The following is a 26,359-nucleotide window of genomic DNA, read 5'->3' as shown; positions in this document are numbered from 1 at the left end:
CGACCGTCTCACGGTCAGCGGCTTTAGCCTCCTCACTGTCAACGACAGCGAGCTCACCACCCAACGACGACGAGGACGCATACATCTTGCACTATACATGTCATCATCCTCTCCGCCTCCTCCCCCTTCGTCCTCGTCGTCATCTCATACCAAATTACCTAGATTCATACGACCTCAGCCAGGGCGCGACAGGTCACGTTCGACCGGTACGTACCTCGACACCACCGTCCCGCCTGTTGCACTGTCACCTGGAACGCCATCTGGGAACAATGGTAACTCCCAGACGCCTGGGGCACAAAGCCGTAGTGGAGCACCTAAGAAGCTTGGTCGAGGAATAGGGAAGAAACGGTCGCGACTGTTTGGCCGAGGGTCCGACAACGAGTCCAAGGGGTCGACGTCCTCTGACAGGGACACCGCTGGACCATCTCCACCTCCTTCGAGTTCTAGTCCGTCCTCTTCACCACCAATGATACTGACCACACCGACTTCTCCCCACTCTTCGCACCCATTTGGTCACCGAGTACGCAATTCTTTCCAATCAACCCGCGCACCCTCCTCTTTCGATCCCGGCGTACCGGCAGCCGCAGCTGGTGGAGTGCTATCCTCCAACGCTAGCATTATTTCCACATCGACGGCATTCCATCGATTGTCTGATATACCCGGGCGCTTGACGGGTTGGCTCGGAACTCATTTCACTCCTCCGCCTCCCAATCCGGGTCAACAGGCCCTCTCCTCTTCACCGTCTCATCCGAGTTCTGGAAATTATGGTGCACCGTCCCCCAGTCCATCCCAGCCAGTCTCTGCTAACAACTCAGCGGTCGGGAATCATCGTCATTCTGGATTCATGAAGGGTTCAGCCGCGAAAGCTCCTGGCCCTATCGAGAAAGCATTCCGGTACCTCTTCGACACCGATGCCAACCCGGACAGGAGCGAGATGTCAATTTGGTTACTAGGGGCTACGTACCCAGGTTGGGCCAACAGCGATGTTCAAGTGCCCGATCGCTCTCCATCTCAATCCCCAGTTGGCTCTCAGCATCCAATGCCGCTCCCGATTCCCAGCTCACCGCAGCGGGATCAGCCGACCTTAATGCATGCATCCAACAATTCTCTGTCTTCGTCCAACTCGGGTCTTTACGCTGCCCCCAGTGCATCCTCCACTCCTCCACAGCCACCCCAGCCTGCTTGGCCACCGGCATTCTATGCATCTTTTTCGTCCCTCATCTATCTGACCTACCGTTCGCAATTCAAGCCCATCCCACAATCTCAACCTCCGCTTCCGCCCCCAACCACGATCGATTCAGTCGTCCCCATTTCTATCCCTACTCCTCCGTCTACTGCCCCAAGCGTGCCCGAAAGCCCAAACAGACGATGGCTTGCTTGGGTTCCCGGACGGGGAGATCTTACCTCGGATGCTGGCTGGGGTTGCATGCTTCGCACTGGACAAATGCTCCTTGCCAACTCGTTGGTAGCACTGCATGTTCCCCCATTACCACCGAACCCGGTCTATATCAATAATTTCCCAGCACCTAGCCTTCCGCCGTCCGAGACAGATAGGCAGCGCTTTGAAGCATATGTCAAGATTCTCGTTTGGTTCTTGGATGACCCGAGTATCTGGTGTCCTTTCTCAGTTCATAGGCTAGCCTTGGCTGGGGCAGATATGGGCCGAGAGGTGGGTCAATGGTTCGGTCCCAGCATCGCAGCTGGTAGCATCAAGTGCGTGTTCTTCAAAAAATAATTCTATCTATATTGATCATGTTTGCAGGAAACTTGTCAGCGCTTTCCCAGCCTGCGGGCTTGGCGTCGTTGTCCCACCGGATCAGATCATACACGAGACTGCGGTGTTTACTGCGTCGCATACGCCTACCTTGCCGTCATCGGCATCTTCATTATCCAACACTCGAGACCGAGAAGCCCGTGAAAGAGCGAACCGAATGAAAGAAGAATGGGGCGATCGCGCCGTATTGATCCTCATTGGATTACGGCTTGGTATCGAAGGGGTCACCCCGATATACTATGACAGCGTCAAAGCGCTGTTCACATTCCCTCAAACTGTTGGAATCGCGGGCGGGAGACCGAGCAGCAGTTATTACTTCGTCGGTACACAGGGAGACCATTTGTACGTTCTCCCATGTTGAATCAGTTGGAAGTTCAATTAACTCTACAATTCTAGGTTCTATCTCGACCCTCATAGCACGCGTCCTGCCGTCCCTCTGCGAGTACCGACAGACGGTCCTTATGATGCAACGGGCCAGTTCACGCTGTCGGAAATGAAAACGTTTCATTCCGACAAGGTGCGAAAGATGCATATTTCCGGTCTTGACCCATCCATGTTATGCGGTTTTATTGTCCGGAACGTGGAAGAATGGCGCGATCTGCGTGCCCGAGTGGACGCACTTGCCAAGTCCAAGGGAGGCAAGGCACCCATATTCACCATTGCGGATGCTCCAGCGGCTTGGGAGATGCTAGACAGTGACGACATGAGCGATGTGGGGATGGAGAGCATCTCGAGCGACTCCATGAGCGTAGACCACGAGTTTGACGAACCCGAGCACGACGAGCACGAGTTGACCACTCCGACCGTTGCGCAGCATGCGAAGATACCGTCGGCAGCGGAAGTCGTACTCATCGGCCACCACGGAGAAGAAGACGAGACGATGGATGCGGGACATTTGGAGTCTGGACCATCCACGGCAGGTACAGAGGTGGAGCTGGATGATGAATGGGAAGAGACCCCTGGGTTAAAGAGCCCGACGGCAACCAGCAGCTCCAGCGGAACCGGCGAGCGGGCGGACACGCCCGTGTTGGTGCCCTTTCCTCAAGACCCAAACCCGTCGCCATCGGCGAACAGGCGAGCTTCGTTCGATGCGCTAGGAAGAGATAGGCAAAGGGAACGGGAAACGGCCAAGACGCTTGTTCCGCCATCTAGGACGGCATTCCCCGCTCCTCCGCAGAATGCCCAGAAAAGGTCGGCCTCTAAGGATCAGGCAGAAGTGGGCAATCTTGCCCAGGGGCACGAAACACATCGAGAGAGGGAAAGGCTCACGGCGATTTCCCCCCCTACACAGGCGAGGCAGCATCATCAGCACAAGCACAACAGGCGACCCGAGTCATCGTCCCAGTCGCATTCCCAGTCTCAGGGTGCACCTCCAGCTCAGCAAGCACCTCTCCACGCGCCAACAGCCCCTACGTCCATTCCTCAAAAGCCTCATCCGCGCCTCCCTAAAATCCTGGACCCTCAGCCACAGGCAGAACGGGAAGAATTTTCTTCTCCTGAAGAGCTTACGGCTTCAATGGAGTTTGACACCCCCGTGCGGAAGCCAAGCCCTCGTCAGAGAGAGCAACCCGGGCTTGGAGCAGCGGCGCGATCTGCACAGGAAGCACAAGGGAAAGGAGGGAGGGAGGAATTAGGGCATGCCCCGCCAGAGCAGAGGATGAGGCGGTCGACGACGAGCAGCCAGTGGGAGAAGATCGAAGTTAACTAGGAGGCGAGTATACACCTGTTTGCCTTTTTTTCCCTGAGACTTTGTTACACATTTGTCTTTTTCATTCATGACTTGTAGAAGTATGCGAAGTATTTCTTCTGTGATGCTGTATGGTGTAAAGCACAAATTATACCCCATTGTGTGGAAATGTCTTTGCAAGATTAGAGTTTCTCCACTTAGTTCGCGGAAGTAAATTATCTCCTTGTGACGTTAACTCGGCTCCGAAGTGACAGGGTTCACCCAGTCAAGCAACGTTGCTCTTTCCCTCTCAACGGTCATTCTTCTCCTTTTGCTGTCCATTCCTGATTATCTCTCACCAACTGCTTTGTATATTTGAGAGCTACTTTAGTTAAACAATGGCAGCAGCAGCAGCAACAATAAGGCAACGCACACCGTCAATGGCTACACTGGGCAGGCTAGAACCTAGTCAGCAACCATCGAAATGACCCGAGTCTGTACTTCTAACACCTTGCAATCCAGAGGATGCGAATGATGCTCTATGGAATTTGAATCTTCTTGAAGCGTTACGAAGTGGTGCGCGTGTTCTATATTGCTGCGCTAGACCAGGAGTTCTGGGCTGAACGACAACAAATAGGTGATCCAGGCAAGATCCATCCTTACCTCGCTGACCTCTCCCGACTCGCCAACGCCACCCGCCGTGCTTCCACGTCGCCCAACCCCTCTCCCTCTCATTCCAAGTCAACTCGACCAATTCCCGCTAATGGTGGAGGTAGTGGCAGTGGAAGCGGGAATGGGTCGACCAGTTCGCTGGTGGGTAAGAGTAGGATAAGTGCGGAGAGCGACAGGTCTGGAGGGACCTCTCTGGGTCCAAGCGCCAGCCCACCGGAGAGAGCAGCATACATATTGCATACGGCCATCAGGGTTGCCTCATGTGCGTTATATTGCCTGTTTGATCTTCTAGCTCTGACCTGGAACTATCATGGATGGGTGGAACAGGCCAAACGATCTCCTCCCTGCTCTCCCACAAACAGATCTCCCCAAATATCTACTACCCTCCTTCCCCTTCTCCCCTCCGTACCACTCCGCTTCACCTCGCGGCTCAGCTTGGGCGTGCAGATGTCGTACGCCTCCTGCTGGAGCAAGAAGAGGTGGATGATACGTTGAGAGATGGACATGGGAGGACGGTCGCGGAAGTTGCTGCGAATGCGAGAGTGACGAAGATTTTGAAAGGTGCGTCCCACTTGCTATTTTTCTTCCCTCTTCTCGTTCCTGTCCTGTACATTCTGAGATCTCCCACAGATTCCGTACAAGAGCTTACCGACGCCTACCTCCGTCAAGTTGAAGATTACATCCGCTCAGCAGCAGGCAGCCCACCGCCCACTGGGCTCATACATCTTCTCAAGTCGCAGAGGTCCCACCAACTTGAATTGACAGTGCAGGTTCTGTGCGTCCATGTCCCTTCCCCGGTTTGCGCATCAATTGACAACTGCGTTTGATTTCTGTATCATATCGGATGGTGCTTTGCAGAGGGACGACGATACTCCATGAAGCCTCGCGCCGTGGGCATATCCAAATAATCGAACTTTGCCTCGCGCGAGACGCCGACATCTTCGCGCGCGATTCACGCAACCGTGCTCCCCTTGACGTCGTCCTCGGCCAGGGGAGGGAGAAGGACGCGGTGCGGGCGCTTCTCAGGCAATATACGAACCGGGATTTAAGCCTTGTGAATGAACCCGAGGCAGAGGGAGGGGGTGTCGTGGGGAAGCCTGGCGATTTCAAAGGCTATTTGGTGCGGTCGGCAACCACTCACGCAAGACATTAGGGCTGATAAGGAACAGAACAAGTACGCAAACGTGGCGAAGGGATACTCGACACGCTACTTTGTATTACAAGACGGGACGCTGTCATGTGCGTGTGTTCCCCAGCATCTGTCCAACTCTGACGTCCCTTCCCTCAGACTATCGCAACCAGTCCGACTACCCAACATCATGTCGCGGGTCGATCCACACCTCGATGATCTCGGTCAAGACGTCCTCAACGGACAGACTCCGTCTCGAGATTACCCTCCATCCGCCTTCGACGTCTGGCCTTCCAGGCACGTCGAAACCTGACAACACCACAGGCACAGTGCAGCACTGGTTCCTTCGCGGTGAACACCCCGGAGAGATTGCACGCTGGGCTCAGGTCCTTCGAAGGAACGTCGAATACTACACTTCGCAATCGCGAGACGGCACCGCTGGAGGAAGGCAGGCAAGCAAAGACGTGGGCGAGGCGGGTGGCCCGTTCTTGAGAAAAGGGTTTACGCGGTCGTTGAGCATCACAGGGCTGAGCAGGAAAGTGTCGGCTTCTGGTGGCCATCACGACACCGCCGCTGCAGCACCACGCTCCAGCCCTGCATCCGGCTCGAGGTCAACGAGCAGCGGCACTGTCGTCCCCACTCTTGGTGCGGCAAGTGACGTGCATCGTGCCATGAGCGGTACGAGCTTAAGCGTCTCGGGACTACCTACGGAGCTGCTGGCGGGTAGTGAAAGCAGCGATGCAGACGCCGAGGGGGCCGAGGTTGAAGGGGAGGAGAGCAAGGACCCCCCCTATGCGGAGTGGGAGATGGCAGCTGAAGGCATGGGCATACAGCTCGATGCTCTCAGGCTCGCTCTTCCGCCTCTGGGACTACCCCCTGCTCAAGTAGCTGCCCTGCTCGATGGGCTGAATGCGCTTGGCTCCCTCGCCGCGGGGTGGAGGACACAACAGAAAGCCCGTGAGAAATGGTACGAAAACGAACTTGAAAGAGAAAGGCAGACTCGTAACCTATGGGAAGAGAGTCTTGCCGGCGTTGTTGGCGAAAGCGAGCGGATGGAGCAGGAACTGCAAGTAGCGAGTCGAAGGCTGAGGAGTATGCGCAATCTACGGGCGAGCATGGTGGGAACCGAGACGGGCACGCCTGCAGTTGGACCGGTAATCGCACCCACACTCACCGCCGAGCCGGAGAAGGAACTTCCTCAACCCCCTCAGTTGCTTGAGGAGCCGCTCAGTCTCAGTCTTCCCTCCGCAGGATTGATGGCTCCAGGTACTACCCCAGGCCGACCAGTCTCCGTCGCTGCCCGGACTATGACGACCGACGAGGAAGACGAAGATGATGAATTTTTCGATGCGATTGATTCTGGTCTTTTGCCGCTCACCCTCCCGTCGCCCATTGCCAACCCTACCGCGCTCCCCGAGGAACTTGAGCGACATGTGCTGCTTGACCGTGTATTGTACGCTGGGTACGAACATCCCCGTGCCCGTTTGCCAATCGACGATGACCAGCGGCCGCCTGTCTCCCTCTGGGCCGTGCTCAAGAATAGCATCGGTAAAGATCTCACTCGCATCTCCTTCCCCGTCTTCTTCAACGAACCTACGAGTATGCTGCAGCGTATGGCAGAGGATATGGAATTCTCAGAATGCTGTGCGTGTGAATCTGTTTCTGTGATTATAGGACGTGTCTGACAAATCTGCCGTGGTGGGCTCACAGTGGATGCTGCTGTTCGTGAGAGCGACCCACTCAAGCGTATCGCATTCGTCGCTGCGTTCGCAATGTCCAACTATTCTAGCACTTTGGGTCGTATCGCGAAACCATTCAACCCCATGCTGGTGCGTTCTGATCCGTCTTGCCACATCACGCGATGCTGAATGAGCAATCATTTTGTTTTTCCAGAGCGAGACGTTTGAATACGCATCGTTTGACAAACAATATCGGTATTTCTCCGAGCAGGTCAGCCATCATCCACCCATCAGCGCCTGTTACTGCGAGTCACCGGACTGGCTCTATTATGGAGAAGTTGATGCAAAGAATAAGTTCATGTGCGTCTGCTTCCTCTCCTCTCCTTTTGACATGTAAGACAGACCCTAACAATGGATTGCGTTGCTAGGGGGAGATCATTTGAGATTCGCCCGACTGGTGCCGCTTTCGCGGATCTCATGCTGTCATCAGACAAGGTCGAGCACCCTGACAAATACCCGGTGGAGGAAGTCGACGGCGAGAAACGGTACCGAGAAACATACAGCTGGAAGAAAGTTACTACTAACGTTTCTGGGTTTATCCTTGGCAATGTGACCATCGATCACTCTGGTCTCCTCCGCGTTGTCAACCATCGCACAGGTGACACCTGCGAGCTAACATTCAAACCTCGTGGCTGGCGCGGCACCAACCTTCATGAGATCAAGGGTGCGGTATACGACTCTCGAGGACAACTTGAATGGGAGATTGCGGGACGTTGGAGCAGCCAATTAGTTATGCGCCATGCAGATTCCAGCCTCGAGTTAGGTCCAGACGTCAACGTGCATGGACCGGGTTCGCCTGCCTCGCAGACTGCACCAGAGTATATCCTTCTCTGGCGAAACACACCCAAGCCCCCAGCACCATTCAATCTCACCCCGTATGCGATAACTCTGAACGACCTGCCAAAGAACCCGGAACTCTTGAGAAAGTGGTTGCCCATCACAGACTGTCGCCTTCGTCCAGACCAGAGGGCATTCGAAGAGGGTCGGTACGAGGAAGCAAACGCCCTCAAATCTGATCAGGAAGATTTCCAACGTGCCACACGCCGAGCCAGAGAACGCGGGGAGCTTCCGCCGCACGAACCCCGTTGGTTCACTCCTGACATAGATGAAGACAACGGGGAACGTGTCTGGCGACCAAAGAGAAGAGGTAGCAAAGTTGAATACTGGGCGGAAAGAGAGGAGGCCGGCCTGGCTGGACGTCCTTGGAAGGATGTTGAACAGATCTTCATCGACGTCTAAGAAAGAAGACTGTTTGGTGTTTTGTTCATATGTGTCAGCGCATGGATCAGATATATTAATACATAGTCACTATCATCACTCAAGGATTGGAAGCCTACAGGCGCGATTTTATCAAACCTACGACCGACGCTGGGTCGACAACTGCCTGAGGATAAGGGAAGTTGCCCGATGTCATCTGTGGTGGCATGTGCAGTTCCCCACCATCGACAACCTGTGGGGTGATAGTTAGGAGACCGGCGTCTTTCGAATACGCTGACACCCACAAATTTCTGTCCAGTAATCCAAGCGCCAGCATCACTGAAGAGATAACACGCAATGGACGAGATATCGCTCTTCTCACCCCAACGACCTAGCATCGCCTCGCCCATCTGATCTTCGCCGTCCTTCTTCTTGGATAGCTTATTCATTCCCACAGTGCCCATAATAGCCCCAGGAGCGACAATGTTGCTGCGGACGCCGAAGGGACCGAGCTCCACTGCGATGACCTGTGACAGCGCATCCACAGCGGCTTTCGCCGCAGAAGCATGCGCTTGGTAGATCAAACCTGAAAGAATGACCAATTATTATTATCGGCCAAGAACGCTGCACATAGGGTCGCCTACCTCTGTAGTGGAGAGTCGCCGAAACATGAATGTATGCGCCATGGGTCCTCTTCACATGCTCCATTGTAGCTTTTACGGTATTGTACGTACCCAACTTGCCGGCGGTTAGACACGCACCCAAGATCAATATAAATGAACTTACGGTATCAATGTCGATGACCGTCTTGAAGGCATTTTCGGATAAGGCAGAGATAGGCGCAAGGAAATTCCCAGCGGCCCCTGAAACTCATAAGCACAATTCCCGAGCACATCGTCAGTGTACTTACCACAAATGACGAAATCGATTTTGCCCAACTCCTTTACACCGTTGTCAACTGCCTCCTTAAGCTGCGCCGGGCTGCGGACATCAGCGGAAAAACCGACACACTTCTGCCCGGTCTCCCGAGAAAGGTCGGCAGCACTACTCTCGATCTTCTCCTTCGAACGTGAGATGATTATCGCATCAGCGCCGAGTTGCATCTGCGTGGAACGGATTCATGGCATTATCCAATTCGCAGTTCAGCACAGCGTACCAAGGCTTTGACCATCTCCATCACGATTCCGCTGCCGCCTCCGGTGGCGAGCACCACCTTGCCCTTGAACAAGCCACGCTGGAAGATCTTTGTCGGGTCTGGCACCGGTGGGGGTGGAACACGGTTCGTTGACGACATAATGATACGCCAGGTGGTCGACAATTCAATACAAATGAAAGAGAGTTATTGTCGCCAGCTAACGTTTATAACAGTGTGTAACGGTGATGGACAGCGTCAGAATAATGCAGGACACCGGTTGTCCTTCAACTTGAATAACCGGCCAAAGCACGTGGTTATCAACCACACTGCCACATGTCCGCCGTGCTCTTGGTCATGAAAATTCTGCAAGATGTACCAACAACAAATACAAGAAACAAGCAAGAAAACCATCTCTTCCTCTGTTGAGGACGTGCAGCAGAACAGTGCTGACAATCGCGTTCTTCTATTCGTCACGTGGTCAACCTGTGAGTTGTGCTTCATACTCTTCTTCTCTGATTCCATATGCTGTGCCTTTAGCAACTTTTTCTGCCGAGAGGCGGCACCATGTACTCCGCTTCACCTCCTCCGATCTCCGCCTGGTACGATCGTTCTTACATCCGGGGGCATTGACACTTTATGTTGACGGCCCGGGTCACAATCTCAGCCTTCCTTAAAGTTGCCGAGATGGTGGGAGCGTAACTCAGTCAACGCTTCCCGGAACCCTCTCCGCACTCTCCTCGGTGATAACAAAGCCTACCTGCGGTCTGAAACACAAAGGGCGTGTATTACCCTTACACCACTGGTTCCTGGAGGCGATGCCGACTTCCTCATTGAGACCCGAGCGGTCAAACCAGGTACGGCCTGCCAAAGGTTCGATCGACATAACAAATCTCGATCGGCCACCCACCGACAGCTCGCCGGTTCTGTATCTTTTCGCGGATGAAGGCATGCGTTCTCATCGTCTCGACAGGGGGCACCTGCGACATTCCCACCAGTCAAGAGGGTTTCGCTCAAATCCAGCCATGCATTCAGCTGGCATTGTTGGGAGATGCACGAACACCACGCGAACACGAGCCGCTGACATGAGCTAGTCCAGCATGTCATGATTGAGCCATGTACGATTGAAAATTCGAGAGGCTGAATAGTTTCTGCCACTTTGCCACAAGGTGTCTTGCAGTGCATTGATGTTACGAACCAGGCGTGGGAGACCAGAAACCTCTCAGGACAGTCACGCAACACCATCAGCAAACTTAGCTCATCCACAACTTGACCAAAACGCTCGCGGGTGCGCTAACCGCAGAATTGTTGCGATGCCCGATCTTCTTGACACGTTTTCTAGATACACCCGAACATTCCCGCAATATCGTAGTGGTTCTTTGCTCGTTTGGTTCTGGTCGAGAAGATACTTTGTGCTCCTCAGGAATCTTTCTACTCATTGTTCACAGTCCTTCTATGGTCGAGGCCAGCATCGCTTCACATTTTACCCGGCACATCTCCTCACACAGTAGCACACGACCTGATTAAATCAGCAGTAGCAACGGGGTCATGCGACTTCAGATCGAGAAGAACCAGTCTCCATCGCATGGTCTATGTTTATGCTACAACCCGGGCTTGCGCAGCTCAAGGAACATTCCCTGAGGTAATGACAACGATCGCCTTCAATTCTTTCGACCCCGTCTTGCAGCAAATGTGATAGCCTGTATCACTCACCGATGCCAAGGCTGTGTGAGTCAGAAATGGGACTCGCCCTATTGATTATTGATTCGTTCTAAGCCTTCAGGACCCCAAGTCCTTTGGCGAGCAAAAAACAAAAACAAAAACAAAACCTCAACGCTCTGCAGCAAGAGCGAAGGAGGTTCTGACATCAGTGGAGAGCAGCCCAAAACACGCCCTTGATGTCCTGGCCACCTCGACCCTTTTTCGGGTTGTACCTTTGGTGTGTGTGACATCGCTTGTCGACAACCCGACACAAGATTCGGCACTGAGATCCTACCTCTGATGGTCATGAGCACTCGCATTTAAGCCACGAGACCGTGAGAAACACCTCGGCAGGGATAATATTCCATTAATTTCCCGTGGTATGTTGGACATGCAGATATTCACGGCCAGACAATTGCTTGATTTGTTACGCAAACCTTGTCATTGCCGCTTTTGGAACTCCACTTTCCGTAGAGGACATGTTGTCGGATTCCAACCGGCTGAACCCCTGATCTAAGCGAAGCCTAGCACCATAATCTTACAGTTTCCAGCCCCACATCTGAGATCCACTGTGTCTTGAGGCAATGGAAATTCTATTATCCGTTATCTAATCATCCTCTGTCTGGCGATCGGGCCTACTTGACAAGTAACACCCTCCTTCACGTGTTTCTTGACCACTGTCGTTAGCTCCTGTCGTCTTGAATACGGTCACTCCTTCATTGCATCATTGGACCCTGATCTGTCTGTTGTGCAGACAGCTTTTGACGTCACAGTGCAGAAGACGTAAGAAAGACATTTCGCCGCGAATAGACAGATTTGGAAATTTCCCGATAGGAAAGGCGCACGAGACATGCGGATTCGGCGCGGGGGTCCACCAATACCTCCACCTATATTCCGAGGTCCATCCACATCCCGCCCTGTGGCTTGCAGGAAGGTCTCGGTCCCTTGAGAGAGTGGCGCAATTTTTTAGGGACTGTAAGGAATGCTCGGACCAATGGAAGCAGTGTGAGATAAGTCTGAAGCGCGTATTTCTTTTCTTTTCGTGCGAGCGCTCAAATTCCATCAGGACCTCCCTGAGGGATCTCAGACAGGGGTACCGGAGGGTATCTCAGCAAGCCCCAACGGAAGTAGCCAAACGGGCAAGTTGACGACGTAGACGGTTCTCGCAGCGTCGGCGAACGGAGTTGGAGCCCGCCGGGGCGAGAAGACACGATCGGCCTCGTGCAGCTCTTTCCGTGCAAGTTGCCCGATGTGGCCAAAGGCTGTATCTGGTGACGTGCACAGCATTGCCTAAAGGGGGCAGTTACTCTTGGTCAAGGATGGCGGGGTGGCTCTCGGTGCGACACGTCCCGTCGGTCCGCCAATGCCGACAGGGGCCGGTTGGCGTGATTTGGCACCATTTCTCGGGCGCCATTTACTTCCTTGCTTCTTTCGCCCAAGAAGCGTGCCCTGCCGCCGGCACAGCGAGTATGATTATGGGTCGAAGCGGCTCAGACCGACCTGGACCCCAGATGCACCGTGGGCGGGATTCCCAAACCAAGCGCATTCCGCTGCCAACCCCTTTGCGCAGGGTTGCGGAAGGAGACTGCCTGTGAGTCTTCCACTTTCTGGTCTCTGGCATCTCCTGTCTGTTTTCTAAGCAACGTGCTAAGCGATCGAGGGCGGCCCGAACGATAATGGAAGTCGATGATCGAAAGTGCTGGATTCTGGAGGCCTCTGTGACGGAAAGGCGACGGTTCAGAGCTCTTCTTGGCGAGAAAGACCCCGAAAGATGTTTCCCTCAGTCCGGACTCAAATGTCTGCCGCGTGAGTGAGTGGTGGTGCGTTCAGCGATGCCCCCCCGTACAGCTATAACCGTCTTATTAGTCACAAAACACTGACAATGATCGAAGATAAAGTCAGCATGCTGACGTGAAACAGGGCGTGTTTCATTACCAAGAGGCCAGGTGGGATGACGTTGAAGTGGTGGTCGTTCAGAGAGAAGCAACGCCTAGCGCTCTTTGTGACCGGAGTCAAACTTGGTTGCTGTGGCATTTGTATCCGCTTCCCTTGGTGTTCGATCAAGCTAGGACGGGTGGGCGGTGGGGACAGCGCTGGGCCCCCCGACGGGCTTGTATAAGCGTGGTCGGCCATCTCTCTCACCCTCTGTCAGCATGCCCGAGCCAACCCAAATCCGTGCCTCCCAGGAAGGCAGACGAGAATCTAGCATCCAGCTTGGTGATTGGCTATATCTCCAGGGAAGTACTATCCTCCCCGGTCCCAATGCAGGCCAACAGCCGTGATTGGGCAGCAGGCGGAGCCCGTCTTAACATCTCACGGCTCGCGAGGGCGGGACGCGGTGAGGAAGCTGACCAAGGGACCGCACAACCAGTGAACTTGATGGAGGCTCTGCGTCGGGGCCCATTTTTCCTTCTAACCACGCGTGCATGGCTGTGCGGAATCAAAAAAACAGAAAAATCTCGAGGAGTGTGGGGGTCCCATCGAGGCTGTGACGAAGGAACCGGTAAAAGGAAGTTGGGGGGAGGAGGAAACCGACAGGGTGCTGCGACGAAGCAAGGAAACAAGAAGTGTGGCGAGACTAAACGGGATTACTCCCTTCGTCCATCCCTCAGGCATCGCACCAAGGCATGCACGGCCGTGGGACCATTAGCGTGATGCTTCTTCTCCAGGGCAGGCCCAGTCCGAGACTGAGGCAACCAAAGGGTTCGCGAACCGATTGCAACCTGGTCCGGCACGCGCCAACCCGAGGGAGCGATGGAACACACCTCACACACCTCGCTCGGAAACATGGGCAAATATGAACCATCCCTCATTCCCCCTTTCCTGCGTCCCTCTTCTCACCTAGCAAGCCCAAAAATAATAAAGGGTCGGCCTCTCCGGCGCTCCGCAACCCTTCAAACTCGCATCCCCTGCCTGGTTGTTGTTCGCCATCTCCCCGACCAGCCGGTGTCTCGCACTTACAACTCAAGCTTACAATTGTGCAGAGCTCCACCAAACCTCCGGGCTGCTCATCTAACACCTGGCGCCGTGCCCGGTACACATAAAACCCGTTCTCCCCGAGCGCCTGATCAAGCCCGAACCTGCTATTGTTACCTTCTGGTCCCTTGCCCCTTCCCCCCCTCCCGCAGGTACAGACTAGCCCATTCAGCGCAAGTGTCACTCCGGACACACTCTTCAATTCCCTTTAACCCCCCAATATCCAGCAACGCTGGATTCACTCAGCGAATTCGCGTCTCCGGTTTCCGTGCTTGGTGGCCCGTACATCAGCACTGCTACTTTCCTATCCTGCGAACCCGACAACCTATCTTCAACAGACCTAGGCACTGTCACTCCCCAAAAGTTTCCGGTTAACCCCCTTCTTCCCCTTTCCTCTTTTCCGCCACTCAACCCCGACCGCCTTTCGCGCCCGACCACCCTCCCAACCATCGGTGTTCGAATCCGCCCCTCGAACCCACTTTTCCAATACTCGATGGCACGACCTGAGGAACAGGCTACCGAAGGCGGCACACAATCCGCATGGCCCGCCACCGAGGCATCCGCGGTACCGCTGAAGGGTAACGTGGTGCCAACCCCAGTCCCCTTGCCCTCCAAGTCGGGATCAACCATCAGTCCTACAATGGACGAAACAGAGCACTCAAGTGCAGAGGCTGAGGAGGAGGATGAGATGATGCTGGAGGATACTATTGAGGGTGATGGTGAAGTTGTGGAGAACGGTGGAGATGCATTTGCCAGGCTGCCAGAGACTGCGACGGAGGGTGAGTTACCATTTCAGGCAATGTTAGGAAACGGCCTATGCTAAAGATTTGCGATGTTCAGAGGAGCAGTACCAAGCCCTGACGCAACAGTCTCTGAACGCTGATGGTACCCCGAAGCGCCCTATGAATGCGTTCATGATTTGGGGACGGAGACGGAGACCCCAGTTGGCTGATCAGCATCCGATGCTGAGAACTGGCGACATCAGCAAGTTGATGAGCGATGAGTGGTCCTCCATGCCGAAGGTTTAAAATTCCGCCACTTCTGAATGTCGCATTTTCTGACTATGAACATCATCTAGGAAGAGAAAGAGCATTATCAAAACATGGCCAAGCGGTTAAAAGATGCCTTCAACATTCGGTGGCCCCAGTATGTGTACAAGCGACGTCCCAACAATTCGCGACGAAAGCGGAAGAAGGTTCCCGAGACTGGGGCGGTGGATCCAAGGATGATAGACACTTCACGCGGTGGTATACAAAAACGTGGTTCGTTCAGTTCAGTGGGAACAATCTCAAACATCACGACTTTCTCGTCGAGACCTTCGACAGCAAGAAGTATGTCTGGGCAATCGGAGTCCCCGCCCACGACTGCCAGCTCAAGAGTCTCTGCTGGTCACATCCCAGCCATCAGTTCTCAGAGTGGCTCGCGGGCCGTTCCAGCGGCGTACAGCGGCTACGCAAGGGCGGAAGGAAGCGCCCCAAGCTCTTGGTCCTGGCAGTCCAGTTCGGCCGTTCAACACGATTTGCCTGTCCCATCATCAACATCTGCCCCCATACCGAGCATGAGACGGCAGTCATCCCAGCACAGTGTTTCTGGTGTGTCTTCCAGCGGGCCACCTCAGTTCAAACACGAAGAAGAAGAAGAGGTTGTATATCGCTCCGCGAATTCACCGGAAACGGAGCATATGTGGCACGGAAGTGGAGTGTCTCGTAGCTTCAACCTCAGCGATTTCCAGCCACAACAGCGGGGAGAGTTCAACATGACCGACTTCCAGTCTCGTGACAATATGGCCAGTGATCCCAATTGGATATCGCAATTCCAGATGTCATCATCTTACGGCATGTCTGGCTCTCACAATGCAGCATCAGAGAGTCGATCGTACGCAAGCAGCCAATCTATGCCTCTTCCAGGCTTTCCTGGTGGTTCACGTGGATCATTTTCATCCCTGAACGCAATTCACACCTTCGGCGCAAGCACTTCAAGTTCGCAGGAACGTTTTGCCGGTGGTTCGGCCGGCGCGTCTGCCTCCCCGGGACTCGAGACATCGAGCAGGACTGGGTATTCTTTCTCCGGCATGAACGGGTCTTTCACGGCTGCTAGTAGTACAAGCTCCGTAACTCCTCCGGCCGACCAACCTCGCTCAAATTACTTCAACGGCACTGGCTTCGGAACAGCGGTCCCGCAGGCTCGGTCCAACGTACTTAGCATTCCTCAGCAGGGTCATACAGACGAGAGGGCGGCCGGAGGATATTGGTCTCCGCACGGCGAGCAGCCTCGCTGATCTCACGACTTATCTAAATACCATCGCCTATCAAAAGTCTTATGCCAGCATATCAGTCCTGAACGCAACTCAGCAGCCGAGGATGTATATTGTATCCAGACATGTGGAACCCCACGTAGGAAGGATGGAACGTGCTTCTTTAATAGAGCGTTGTACCGGCATATCTACAGTACATGCTTCAGAACATCCATTCAGTCGGTAGTTACTCTTGTTGTGCAATGATGTCTCAATAGTTCACATATACATCCGTTTGTTTTGTTAGCCATGCTGGAATTCGATTCGTGTTTTCTGACATTGGTGTACTTTGGCGTGAGTGAAAGTACCCTCCAATAGGTACTTGCGGGTTCAAGTACGCGCAAGTCCCTTTGCCTCAGCCTGCAATGCAGCGTTGTTATGATGACAACATTGATTGAAACATCCAACGGATGGAAGGAAGACACGTGGGTCTTATTTGAAGAGGCCCGTAGCAGAGCAGTGGATAGCCATACCATATGAGACTTCAACGCACGATATAAGGACAGCCTAACTCTAAACCCTTCTTCTTCACTTTGCCGTCCCTTCCATCCCTTCCGACACGCTCCCCAACCACAACAAGCACATTACTGTCGTCTGCCAAAAAAGGCTCTGCCACATGTTTTCAAAATCTCCCACATGATTGTATCACTGACACGCGTTAATATTGATGCTGCTGCGGTGTTCTGGACTAACGCATATGATAGGACTGCAATGGTTGGGAAATTGTGGCCAATCAAAACATGCACTCAGCTTATGCTTACATTGTGCGGGTAGAAAATATGCCGCGGCAGGACAGTGTATGTACATGTAAACTGTGAGGAACTGCAGGTCATCAGGAAGAAAAACAGTCCCGTGAATGCAGTCCCACAAATATCTCAGGTAATCTAACATGGTGAACACCCGATCATGCAGTAGTCTCGTTAGGTGCATTCTCCGCGAAAGGCTCCCTCCCGTCCACCAGCTGGGGCATGGCCTCCACCTCGTGCTCATATATTTCTACGGTCATGAAATCTGTCGCGCAGACAGCCCTGCCGGATCCCCATGCTGCACTCGCTTGATCTTCTAGCTCCGTCATAACTCGCAGTCGTCCCTGCGACATTGGTGTTACATGCGGTGGTCGTCCTGGTGCTTGAAATCTAAGTAGGCATTAGCAACTGCTCAGCAGGCTGTGGCAAGTAATTGAAATGGAAAAAATAGGGAGATGCCAAGAACGGCACGAAACAGAAGCAAGCATAGATGGCAAAGCCAACTTGATTTGTGCTGGTGCGCAGCTGCCCACAAATGGCAAATGATGGGGACAAGGTTCCTCTTTAATTTTGATGGCATCTGCATCGACAGAACGCGGTCCAGGACACAGACGGTCGGTAGAGTTCGCACCCTATGCTGGGTGCTCAAGGACTGCAGTCCATGAGAAGATTCGAGTCTCAGGGCGCTCATCAGAGCCTCCCAAAATAGCCTCAAATGTGATGGCAAAGGAGCGGATCCTCGGACAGGAAAAGCCGGAAGCCGAGTCGTAAATTGATTAATAAGCACATCAGAGAAAGCGTCCAAAACAGCGTGTGACATAGACAATAGCGGTAACGAACGCTGTGCTTCTCATCTGCACCTCGGAGATGCGCGGAACTCAATCTGGAGTTGCGATATCGGCCGGAAGATGTCCAGTGATCCGTATACGGGTTCCAAGTCCGATGCAGCAGGCGGGGTCGGCCATCCGAAGCATGGAGAGTCGCCCGGAGTCATAGAATTCTGTTATTTTCCGGGGAACCTTATCCCGAAGATCTGTCCAAGCCAAAGCGCCACATCCCAGGTACGGGATCGAGCATGGTTAGGCTGTTTCACCGATCCATGGTGATCCCAGCGAGCCGATACCGATTTGCAGGGACAAAATGAACGAATAAGGAAACCGGAAGAAGAACGAACCTCAACCCAAAGTGATTCATGAATAATCTTCGAGCACCGCACATCTTCGCGCATGCGCCCGCCATATCGGGCGTCGAGTGTCCTCTCGAAATAGCCTTTTCACGCATCTTTTCTGCTGTTGTTCGATCACCGCCCATAAATGGATCCACCTGATCAAAAAGTCAGACATCGACCGGAGAGCGCAAAGAAAAGGCACCCACTTCCACACGGATATACGCGTTTGTACATTCGTGTACAAGCAAGCTCACACCCTTCTCGCGGTCGAGGAGCGGCAGACAGCCGGTCGCATCACTGCAGTCTCCCAGTATCAGTAATCGTCTCCCTTCGACAGCTTGTTCCGGCGGTCTTAGGGTGGTTCCGTCCGGTAAGCTGATGACCTGTGTATCTTTGGTGATATGTTTAAGGAGTGCTCGCGGATTTTTTATGCCCTGTTCTGCTAGCGCATCGGCATTCGCGTCAAGGGCGGTGAGATACTCTTGCGGTATTGGGAGTGGTTGAGGTGGCTCGCAGAAATAGTAACCTAGTGATGCGACGCGGTGTGTTATACGAGCCGCGGAGACGTTGACACCCCCGAATACATCGATATTGCGCCAGGTACCGTCAGAATCAGCAACGATATTCAACCCACAGGCTTCGGACGGATGTAGACATTCAGACTTCAAAATAGTCAGTCGCAATCTAGAACTGGGATGCTGGACACACATCGCATGGCGCGGAGGGCTGCTCAGAAGGAAGGAGGAGCTCGTGTACTGCGTATTTGCCGTCCAGGACCGTTTGAGAAAGCGAAAGCTGCGTTCGTAACAGGAGCCGCAGTCCCGGAGGAGCGAAAAACTGGATCCTTGGCTAGAATACACTCAGTCAAGCTAGCGTTGGACTGGCATGCAGTGCACCTTAGTATAGTCGATGTTGACGCCAGGTGGCTTAGCCAGCGTGGACATCATATTCGATAAAAAGGGTGCGATGCCGGAGATATGGTCGACTATATGCAGAAAAATCAACACAGTTCTCCACATAAAATCCACAAACGCACGATGCATATGCGTAACATAGATCCTGTCAATCTTTCCCCATACTCGTTGTCCGCTTTGTAGAAGCTGCCTTTGCGTGCCCTCCGCACAGTCTACAACTGTTGGGATATGTGAGACATGTATCACTCGGGTGAAATGACAGGATACGGACGACTCATGCTTCCATTGAGGTTAAGCAGGATGGATGATGTGTTGCGGGTATGAGAGGGCCCCGATCCAGCGGACGTGCCCAGGAACGTGACGGCGAACGGCGACGGCATCCCACTGTGCACGAGGTGTCAGCGGACGCACAGGGTGCAGAGTAGGAGGTGTGCGCACCGCTCCCTCTGCTTATCCTGGTCACGAGCACGTACTCTGGTGATAGGCTTTCTAGAATAGTCGACTACGACAGGAAGGGGGAAGAACGCAGGTCGACGGAGCAGTGCCTGCTGGCAAAGGACGAGCGAACGCTTCAGCTTGGCAACTTATATACGAGTAAATGGTAAGCGAGCTGTCAGCGACCAGAACGTCTTCGAGTAACGGTTCTTATGGTAGATGCACAGGTGCTGAATGGAGATGGTCGACAAGGGGCTGCTGGTCGCCGATGTTGTCTGTCAGAAGCGCGGAGACGACCTCAAATATTATCCACGCATCGTCGGGGAAGCCGCAACAGTACTCCAAGGGATCGATGACAAATCATCATCGGGTGCTTTCTTATCCAAATCCGGTCTTTTCACAGTCACGTGAATGTGCTGGACCTTTTTAGTTCTGGCCAATGGCTCCAACAGTTGAGCAATAATATTTTCATTTTCCTCTCAACATTTCTTCACCAAGTCTCGTGCATCAGCTCTCCTAGATGTTCGTAAACCGCGTTCGCCAAGGGCGCCTCTCTTGACGGGGAATCACCCTTTGTCACCTTGCCCGAACTCACACATCCGCGGTGTTATGTCGAGTTGGGCTAAACAACGGCGGGTCTGCGCATTGTGCCTCAAGGCAGGGGCATGTCTCTTGAACTCCGAAATCCTATGGACAGCAATCCGACGCACACACGAAGAGTCCCTGCCGGCAGAGTTTCGTTTCACAGTGCATGGTTCTCTCCGAAGATCTCAATATTCGAGTGTTTGCCTCTCAAACAGCCGGTATTCTGTTTGCGTCTATTTGAAAAGAACATCACAACTCGTGCCATGCCAAAGTTGCTGTCACCCTCACTCGTGCGTAGCCCTGGTGCGTATAGTACTGTATAGGCTCACGGTACTCACGTGCAGATGACGCCTTCTTGTACCTATGTCTTGAATAAGTGTTCATGCCCCGGGAACCAGTTTGAAGAACTCTTGCTCAGAAACTCATGCCATTGCTCAACTCCTGTTCGACAGGGCGAAGCGAATATACATAATCCTGACAACAACGTGTAATCGTTCCTGAACATCGCCGCATTCCCCATACACGCAAGCGTTGTCGGAACGAGTGAGTGTTCGGTCAGGATACACTTCTGATTTGTATCGCCTGAGGCAGAGCTAAGGACTATTCCTACCTTAGCGATAACAATAATATTGAATTCGTTCGAAGGCAAAGCAATCTGAGGTATATGACGTATCTCATTTGGTCCATCGATCTATGGGTTCCAGAACTTCCGGGGAGAACTTGAACCATCATTCCCCACCCCATACAGATTAGCGCGATGAACAAGTTCGGCACGAGCAATCTTGCCAGCAACATGATATCATGCAGCCAAGTCTGCGCAGAGTTCCAAGCGATTCGTGATCAGGAACGCAGATGACGGCTCCGCGGCTTGTCTTGAGCAGGGTGCAACTCGAGAAGAGGAAATAACATGAGTATTCCATTCGATATACGACTATATCGTGCACAGTGAGACAGAGTGCGGCCAGCTCTAACCGTTTGTTCTGTACTTGATCGAAGTCATCATACGAATCAGAAGGTCAGGGTCAAAGCATGCGCACCGCTTGTCTCAGGGATGTACCCCACAATCCGCATTTGCTGCACATGTTGATTCACATCTAACGTGTCATTCACTGCCGCGGCCGGCACGGAGTAGAAGCTCCTCCCTCAAAACGTGCCTTGCCGAAGAGTGGCCTGTCGCCTAGGTCACGACTCGTCATCACTAGTGATGGAAAGACGTACTGTCGTCCGATTTGCGACTCATGAGCTTACCCGAATTTATGCCCAATTCTCCCCTACTCTTGTTGAAGGACCAACTAATGTGCATAAATTGTCCGAATTACGGGCGTGGGAACCGCTGGCGAGAGCGGGACACGAAAGCAGGGTGAAGACGGCGAGTGAGGGAAGTCCTATTGCAAACGTCACTTTTCCGCATTCACGTCCAGCATGCTGCTGACATGCGCCAGGACTTGCTGGCGTTCGGTATAATTCATTTTCTGGCGCCGGTCTGTCGGCGATCTCTCATGGAACACCGATTATTTGGGTGATTGGGGCCCAATCCCTGGTTTGTAGCGTCAGAGACCACAGACCACAGACCATCTTGTACGAGAAAAAAATTCACGTAGGCGCTTCGTGCCTCGTGTATTTGATAGCGCGTTGGGTTTCCTTGAATTTCCGAGTTCTCGGGTCCTCCTCCCCCGATCCCTTCGTGCTTCCCCCAAATATAGAACACAGCCGTAGGCCATCTCGTCCAATGACGTGTCTGGTTGAGAAGATACGTCAAACGCCTCGCGAGATCCCTCGATACGTGCACCATGACAGTGATGTTCATTTTTGGGGGCGTTCTGAGGTTTATGGCCCAGTTCTTTCCATGATCTGGTGGTAAGATCGCCGCTCGCAAAAAGAACACAGCAGAAATGAGCTCGAAGAGCATGTTCCCTTCAAGCGCCTCAGCCGATTTGGATCATTTTGCCCGCTCTAAAATCTTCCTCTCTGGGCTAAAAAGCGGCCAGGAATGGTCGTGTGTTCGCCCAACACAGTGCAACTTCAGCAGAGGTCTGTCGGCCTTGATTGCCCCATATGTATCCCGCTCCGGTGCAGCCAGCAGTCCCACACCCACTTGCTCACACACTCGGGTTCGAAATCGAGTTCCTCATCCAGTCCGACCTTCAGCTGTTCACCCTTCAACAGGAAGTCGCGCACGTGATCAACACGACCGGTCTCGCACGAGCGCGGCCACAGCAAGAGGACGCCCATCCCGGAACAGGCGTCTGGCTTGTAGGGCGGGACTCGAGTATCACGGGTGGGAGGGGAGAGCAAGGGATCGAGATTATCACCGGCGTTTACTGGGACGTGCCAGGACTCGAGGGGGCGACGAACGGATGGAGGAATGTCCTCCGTGGTGTGTTCGCGGCGCTGCAGAGATATTACAAGCAGCGCATGAAAACGAGCAAGAGCGCGGCGTTGCACGTGCATGTGGGAGTTGGGGTTGGGAAGGGCGTTCACTGGGAGTTTGAGGATGCGAAGAGGCTGGCGTATGTCGTGACGCTGATGGAGGCGCAGCTCGACATGTTTCACTCTGAGGAGCGGCGAAATCCCCCGGATGCCATGGGGAGGGCGCACATGGACCAGTGGATCCACTCGCTTCGCTATTCACCGGTATTGGCGCAACTGTCCAACGAACAAGTGGCGGAACGCATCGCTGTATGCAAGGACTGGGAGCCGCTGCTGCTGACGGTGCAGGCTGACTGGGAGGGGGTGCGGCCGTGGCGGCGAGGGTATCGGGTGAACTTTCTGAGTTTGGAGAAGTACGGAACGGTCGAATTTCGGCAGCATGCGTGTTCGATAGACGGCGACGAGATGGTCGATTGGGGGTTCTTGTTGTTGAGGATATGTAGATGGGTGAGGATCACGAGCGAGGGGACGATTCGGGATATGTGTGTTCGGGGAAGGGTGAAGCTCGTAGATCTGTTCCCGCCGACCACGACGGCGGGGTACGTGGATTGGAGGGGGATGGAATTGGTGAGACAGGTTATAGAACCCCCGCCAGGGCGCCTGCCAAAACGCCGCAAGGTGACCGTGGAGGAGGTGAATAGAGAGTGCATGGTCTCTTGAAACGGACAGCAGGTTCCAGGTCTAGATTCAAGCATATGCCAGCGGGTTTATATTCATTAGATTGTAGAGTGGTCATAGACATCCTTCAGACAGCACTAAGTGAGCTTCGTAGACTAGCGGCAAGAATCGCAGGTGAAGCCTCAGCGAGAGCACAGAGAGCAAATGATAACCTGAGAAATCACTGTAAGAGCAGCACAGGCCAATCAAACCCAGTATTACAACGGAGTAGAGAGCGGGGGCGCGGCCGTCTTCACGAGCAACTTGAACACCACGCGGACAGCAAGAATTCCAGCAGGAACGTCGTCAGGGGTTGGGTGACGTTACATTTCAGAAATACAGTTCCAGGAGTGAGCAGCATATTAAGCGTTGGGCAAGATTAATCTTGCCGAACGCTTAATATTGGAATGAGACAGAACTGATATTGGAGACGGCGACTGCCGCAGTGGAAGAGCAAACAAAGAGTGTTGTTGGATTGTTTGGATGGCGTAGAAGCAGCCACAGGCACAGTCTAGGCAAGAAGTGATAATAAACGCGTGGTAAGAAGGTGAGTGTGTGACTGACTGTGTGAGTATGAGAAGGTAAGCGTGTGAAAGAAAGAAAGTAAATGAGGCATCAGGCGACATGAGTTGAGTAATGTACTGGACACCCACGTGCAGTCTGCACGAGTGGCCCTGCTGGCAGAGAAGAGAAATTCGTATTGAATAGAAATAAATAGAATTAACACGGACAATAAAAAAAGAAATTAGAATGGAATGAGGAAACCCATCTGATTGTCAGACTGCAAATTGGTATGTAACAATCAGTCCATGCGGCAGTGAAGCTTGTTCGTTTCTAGATTGTCACACTGGAACGCGTCCAACGTCGAGCACAACGGCGACGACGACGACAACGACGCAGACGTCATCCTCGTCATCCTCTCGTACTGAAAAGCCCCACCGTGCCTGACAGCGACGACGATCCACTGTGACTGATCGAAACCGGCGGCAACTGAGTAGAACTATCGGCCCGTTGCGCGGCGAGAAGCGGACACCATCGTCTAAGAGAAGCAGACATCGAGCACGCGCAGAAAAGCGGCGAGAAGGAAGCGCTCGTCGACGAGGAATACGTTGAACACGGCTTGCAACCCGTGTTGACGACGAACGTACTTCTGCACCAGTCATTCCCATCGACGCTTTTCGGCTTGCGGCATTGGGTACACCGGTGGACGATAGCGTCGGACGCCAGAGTACCGTCCTGCTCATCGTCTATCACCCGCCGTCCTACTTTCCTTTCTCGCACCTCACCATCCTCACGCCAGCCAACGCCCTCACCCATACCACGCCCCGCCAGCCAAGTGCTCGATAACCCACACAAGGCAGGCTGTCCAGTGTTGCGCACGGACCTCGTATCACACGCCCATCCCCATCGGGCACGGTATCACGCATCGACCCAGATACGCGACCAACCGTTTCGTACAGGTAGAGGAAGCCTCGTGTACGACCGGGCTGGGCGCGGGCACGCGGTGCTCGTTGCACTCACGCAACAACCAGCATCTTCTGAGCTGTGACTGCGAATTGTGCATACAAGGTCCGTCTCTTATTTGCCTCAACTTGTACACTGGAGTAACTTATCACTCCTACTTGTGTAGAAGACATCGGCAGCGCACTGGACCGCAGAAGGCACATCCCTGCACAGCTGCAGAGTCGAAGATCACCGTATATTTGACCACATTCTATTTGATCCCCCATCGTGTCGTGCTGAACGACTCCTCTCAGCCGACACTCACGCACACTGGCTCATTCTGCCTCACCTTCTCGCTCCCCACGATGGACGCCACTCAACTCGCTCGCTGGACGCGCTTCGCAGCAAAGGGCGGCATCGGGCGTGGTACAGCCCTGAGAGACTGCGTTGCAGAGGGGCCTGAGGACCTCATGTTCATGCAGGGGGACGAGGTGGTCGTTTTGATGAGTGTGGCTGAGGGCAAGTATCTGGTGCGTCTCCTGCTTCTATTTCTTCGCTTCCTTGCTGGTTCACTTCTGTCACTATTCTTTGTGCGCTTCCTCCTTCTGCTATCGAGCCGTATAAGCTTCTACGTGTAACAATGCTGACTCATATTCAGGGCTACTGTGAAGGCGTCGTCGGCCACTTCCAGATGACCGACGTGAACCTACACGGCAAGCTCAAAAAAGCAATCTTCACACGTCGCTCTACCTCCCAACCCCGCTCCTCAACATCCGCTTCAGCACATGGGGGAAACACGACTACTCCTTCCCCTGGAGCAGGAGTAAAAGACCTGCCAATATCACCGGAGGTGTGGAGGGAGCATTTGCCGGGCTTTGCCGCTGCGCAGGCGGAAGCGCTGAGGGGCACACCAGAAAGTCGTCGATCTTTGCCGGCCCCTTCTCTGAGCGGTGCGCGGGGGAGGTCGCCCTCCCCTGCCAGGAGCATACGATCGAATAACTCGGCGCAACATCTCTCCCATCAGCCTGCACCACGTTCTCAGCTGCCACAACCAACTCCATCACCTGCAGGCTCGGGTCGCTCCGGTTCACAAGCAACACCCTCGCCTGCTCCTGTACGGGCAACATGGCAGCCTTATCCTACGCCCTCGCCTGTTCCTACTCGGCCAAGTTCCCAGCCCCCACCAGCTCCTTCCCCAGCGACTAGTCGTCATTCTCGCGCAGCGTCATCCGCGTCAAACCACACACCTTCACCCTCATCCACAGCTCGCGCTGCATCGCATTCGATACCGTCACCTTTACACTCTACACCATCTTCCTCCCGCCCTACCCCGTCCCCCTTTTCTCATCGGACGCCTTCACCTTCCCACCTTGCGGTGTCGTCTTCCCATTCCGTCGCCGCTATCTCACATCCCACCCCGTCTTACCATCGCCACACGACTTCTCAATCTACCTTCGCATATATCCGCCCCACACCTGTCTCTGCACATCCGCCTACTACTCCAGCATCCGCAGGAGCAGCGGCATCCAGCTCTGCCAACACTACCCTCAGCTTCTCCAGCACCCCTCCGACCAGCAGCACTCCGCCCACGACAGCAAGCGAAGCCGGCACACCGGAGAAAGATCCGTCGGCCCGTTCCTCCGCCCTGCCTAGTGTGCCTGTGGGAAGAGAGGAGCGTTTGAGCGAGGTGTTTGGGTTGGGG

General features: G+C 53.9%; 7 protein-coding genes across 7 annotated transcripts; 5 read left to right on the top strand and 2 right to left on the bottom strand.

The window, feature by feature from the left end:
- Positions 1–51: 51 nt before the first annotated feature.
- DACRYDRAFT_70366 (uncharacterized protein) lies at positions 52–3,597 on the top strand. The gene is made up of 3 exons (XM_040775919.1): positions 52–1,713; positions 1,763–2,116; positions 2,171–3,597. Exons 1-3 carry the CDS (start codon positions 98–100, stop codon positions 3,480–3,482), a joined length of 3,282 nt encoding a protein of 1,093 aa, XP_040626041.1. The 5' UTR covers positions 52–97; the 3' UTR covers positions 3,483–3,597.
- A 190-nt stretch (positions 3,598–3,787) lies between these two features.
- On the top strand, positions 3,788–8,335 carry DACRYDRAFT_24184 (uncharacterized protein). Its single transcript, XM_040773587.1, has 11 exons — positions 3,788–3,908; positions 3,963–4,016; positions 4,078–4,374; positions 4,440–4,673; positions 4,743–4,887; positions 4,971–5,232; positions 5,282–5,351; positions 5,401–6,885; positions 6,952–7,070; positions 7,135–7,280; positions 7,349–8,335. The coding sequence occupies exons 1-11, from the start codon at positions 3,839–3,841 to the stop codon at positions 8,217–8,219; spliced, it is 3,753 nt and encodes a 1,250-aa protein (XP_040626040.1). The 5' UTR covers positions 3,788–3,838; the 3' UTR covers positions 8,220–8,335.
- Positions 8,314–9,553, bottom strand: DACRYDRAFT_83053 (2-4-dienoyl-CoA reductase; the record flags this gene model as incomplete). Its single annotated transcript, XM_040776608.1, has 6 exons — positions 9,334–9,553; positions 9,088–9,280; positions 8,964–9,040; positions 8,822–8,915; positions 8,483–8,763; positions 8,314–8,430 (listed from the first exon to the last, which is right to left on the bottom strand). The coding sequence occupies exons 1-6, from the start codon at positions 9,469–9,471 to the stop codon at positions 8,314–8,316; spliced, it is 900 nt and encodes a 299-aa protein (XP_040626039.1). The 5' UTR covers positions 9,472–9,553.
- Positions 9,554–14,386: 4,833 nt separating this feature from the next.
- Positions 14,387–16,377, top strand: DACRYDRAFT_118397 (uncharacterized protein). Its single transcript, XM_040770574.1, has 3 exons — positions 14,387–14,765; positions 14,827–15,008; positions 15,065–16,377. The coding sequence occupies exons 1-3, from the start codon at positions 14,480–14,482 to the stop codon at positions 16,262–16,264; spliced, it is 1,668 nt and encodes a 555-aa protein (XP_040626038.1). The 5' UTR covers positions 14,387–14,479; the 3' UTR covers positions 16,265–16,377.
- Positions 16,378–18,045: 1,668 nt separating this feature from the next.
- DACRYDRAFT_17770 (uncharacterized protein) lies at positions 18,046–19,487 on the bottom strand (the record flags this gene model as incomplete). The annotated part of the gene is made up of 7 exons (XM_040771307.1): positions 18,046–18,109; positions 18,200–18,348; positions 18,448–18,855; positions 18,902–19,042; positions 19,090–19,178; positions 19,230–19,325; positions 19,379–19,487. The coding sequence occupies 7 exons, from the start codon at positions 19,485–19,487 to the stop codon at positions 18,046–18,048; spliced, it is 1,056 nt and encodes a 351-aa protein (XP_040626037.1).
- Positions 19,488–22,182: 2,695 nt separating this feature from the next.
- DACRYDRAFT_17769 (uncharacterized protein) lies at positions 22,183–23,217 on the top strand (the record flags this gene model as incomplete). The annotated part of the gene is made up of 1 exon (XM_040771306.1): positions 22,183–23,217. One exon carries the CDS (start codon positions 22,183–22,185, stop codon positions 23,215–23,217), a length of 1,035 nt encoding a protein of 344 aa, XP_040626036.1.
- A 1,805-nt stretch (positions 23,218–25,022) lies between these two features.
- DACRYDRAFT_42624 (uncharacterized protein) lies at positions 25,023–25,408 on the top strand (the record flags this gene model as incomplete). Its single annotated transcript, XM_040774522.1, has 2 exons — positions 25,023–25,187; positions 25,316–25,408. Coding segments are annotated over 2 exons (258 nt in total), but the record flags the coding sequence as incomplete, so codon positions are not given.
- Between the last annotated feature and the right edge of the window lie 951 nt (positions 25,409–26,359).

The sequence above is a fragment of the Dacryopinax primogenitus genome (assembly GCF_000292625.1).
Source record: "Dacryopinax primogenitus strain DJM-731 SS1 chromosome Unknown DACRYscaffold_17, whole genome shotgun sequence".
Taxonomy (NCBI): domain Eukaryota; kingdom Fungi; phylum Basidiomycota; class Dacrymycetes; order Dacrymycetales; family Dacrymycetaceae; genus Dacryopinax; species Dacryopinax primogenitus.
This window is presented reverse-complemented; position numbering and strand designations above follow the sequence as displayed.

Bases quoted from the DNA above. Each gene is read 5' to 3' on its own strand.
- DACRYDRAFT_70366 (XM_040775919.1), top strand. From the start codon at position 98: ATGTCATCATCCTCTCCGCCTCCTCCCCCTTCGTCCTCGTCGTCATCT. The intron at 1,714-1,762 runs GTGCGTGTTCTT...TCATGTTTGCAG, and splicing joins ATCGCAGCTGGTAGCATCAA to GAAACTTGTCAGCGCTTTCC. The intron at 2,117-2,170 runs GTACGTTCTCCC...CTACAATTCTAG, and splicing joins GGTACACAGGGAGACCATTT to GTTCTATCTCGACCCTCATA.
- DACRYDRAFT_118397 (XM_040770574.1), top strand. From the start codon at position 14,480: ATGGCACGACCTGAGGAACAGGCTACCGAAGGCGGCACACAATCCGCA. The intron at 14,766-14,826 runs GTGAGTTACCAT...TGCGATGTTCAG, and splicing joins GCCAGAGACTGCGACGGAGG to AGGAGCAGTACCAAGCCCTG. The intron at 15,009-15,064 runs GTTTAAAATTCC...AACATCATCTAG, and splicing joins AGTGGTCCTCCATGCCGAAG to GAAGAGAAAGAGCATTATCA.
- DACRYDRAFT_24184 (XM_040773587.1), top strand. From the start codon at position 3,839: ATGGCAGCAGCAGCAGCAACAATAAGGCAACGCACACCGTCAATGGCT. The intron at 4,888-4,970 runs GTGCGTCCATGT...GGTGCTTTGCAG, and splicing joins GAATTGACAGTGCAGGTTCT to AGGGACGACGATACTCCATG. The intron at 7,071-7,134 runs GTGCGTTCTGAT...TTGTTTTTCCAG, and splicing joins AACCATTCAACCCCATGCTG to AGCGAGACGTTTGAATACGC.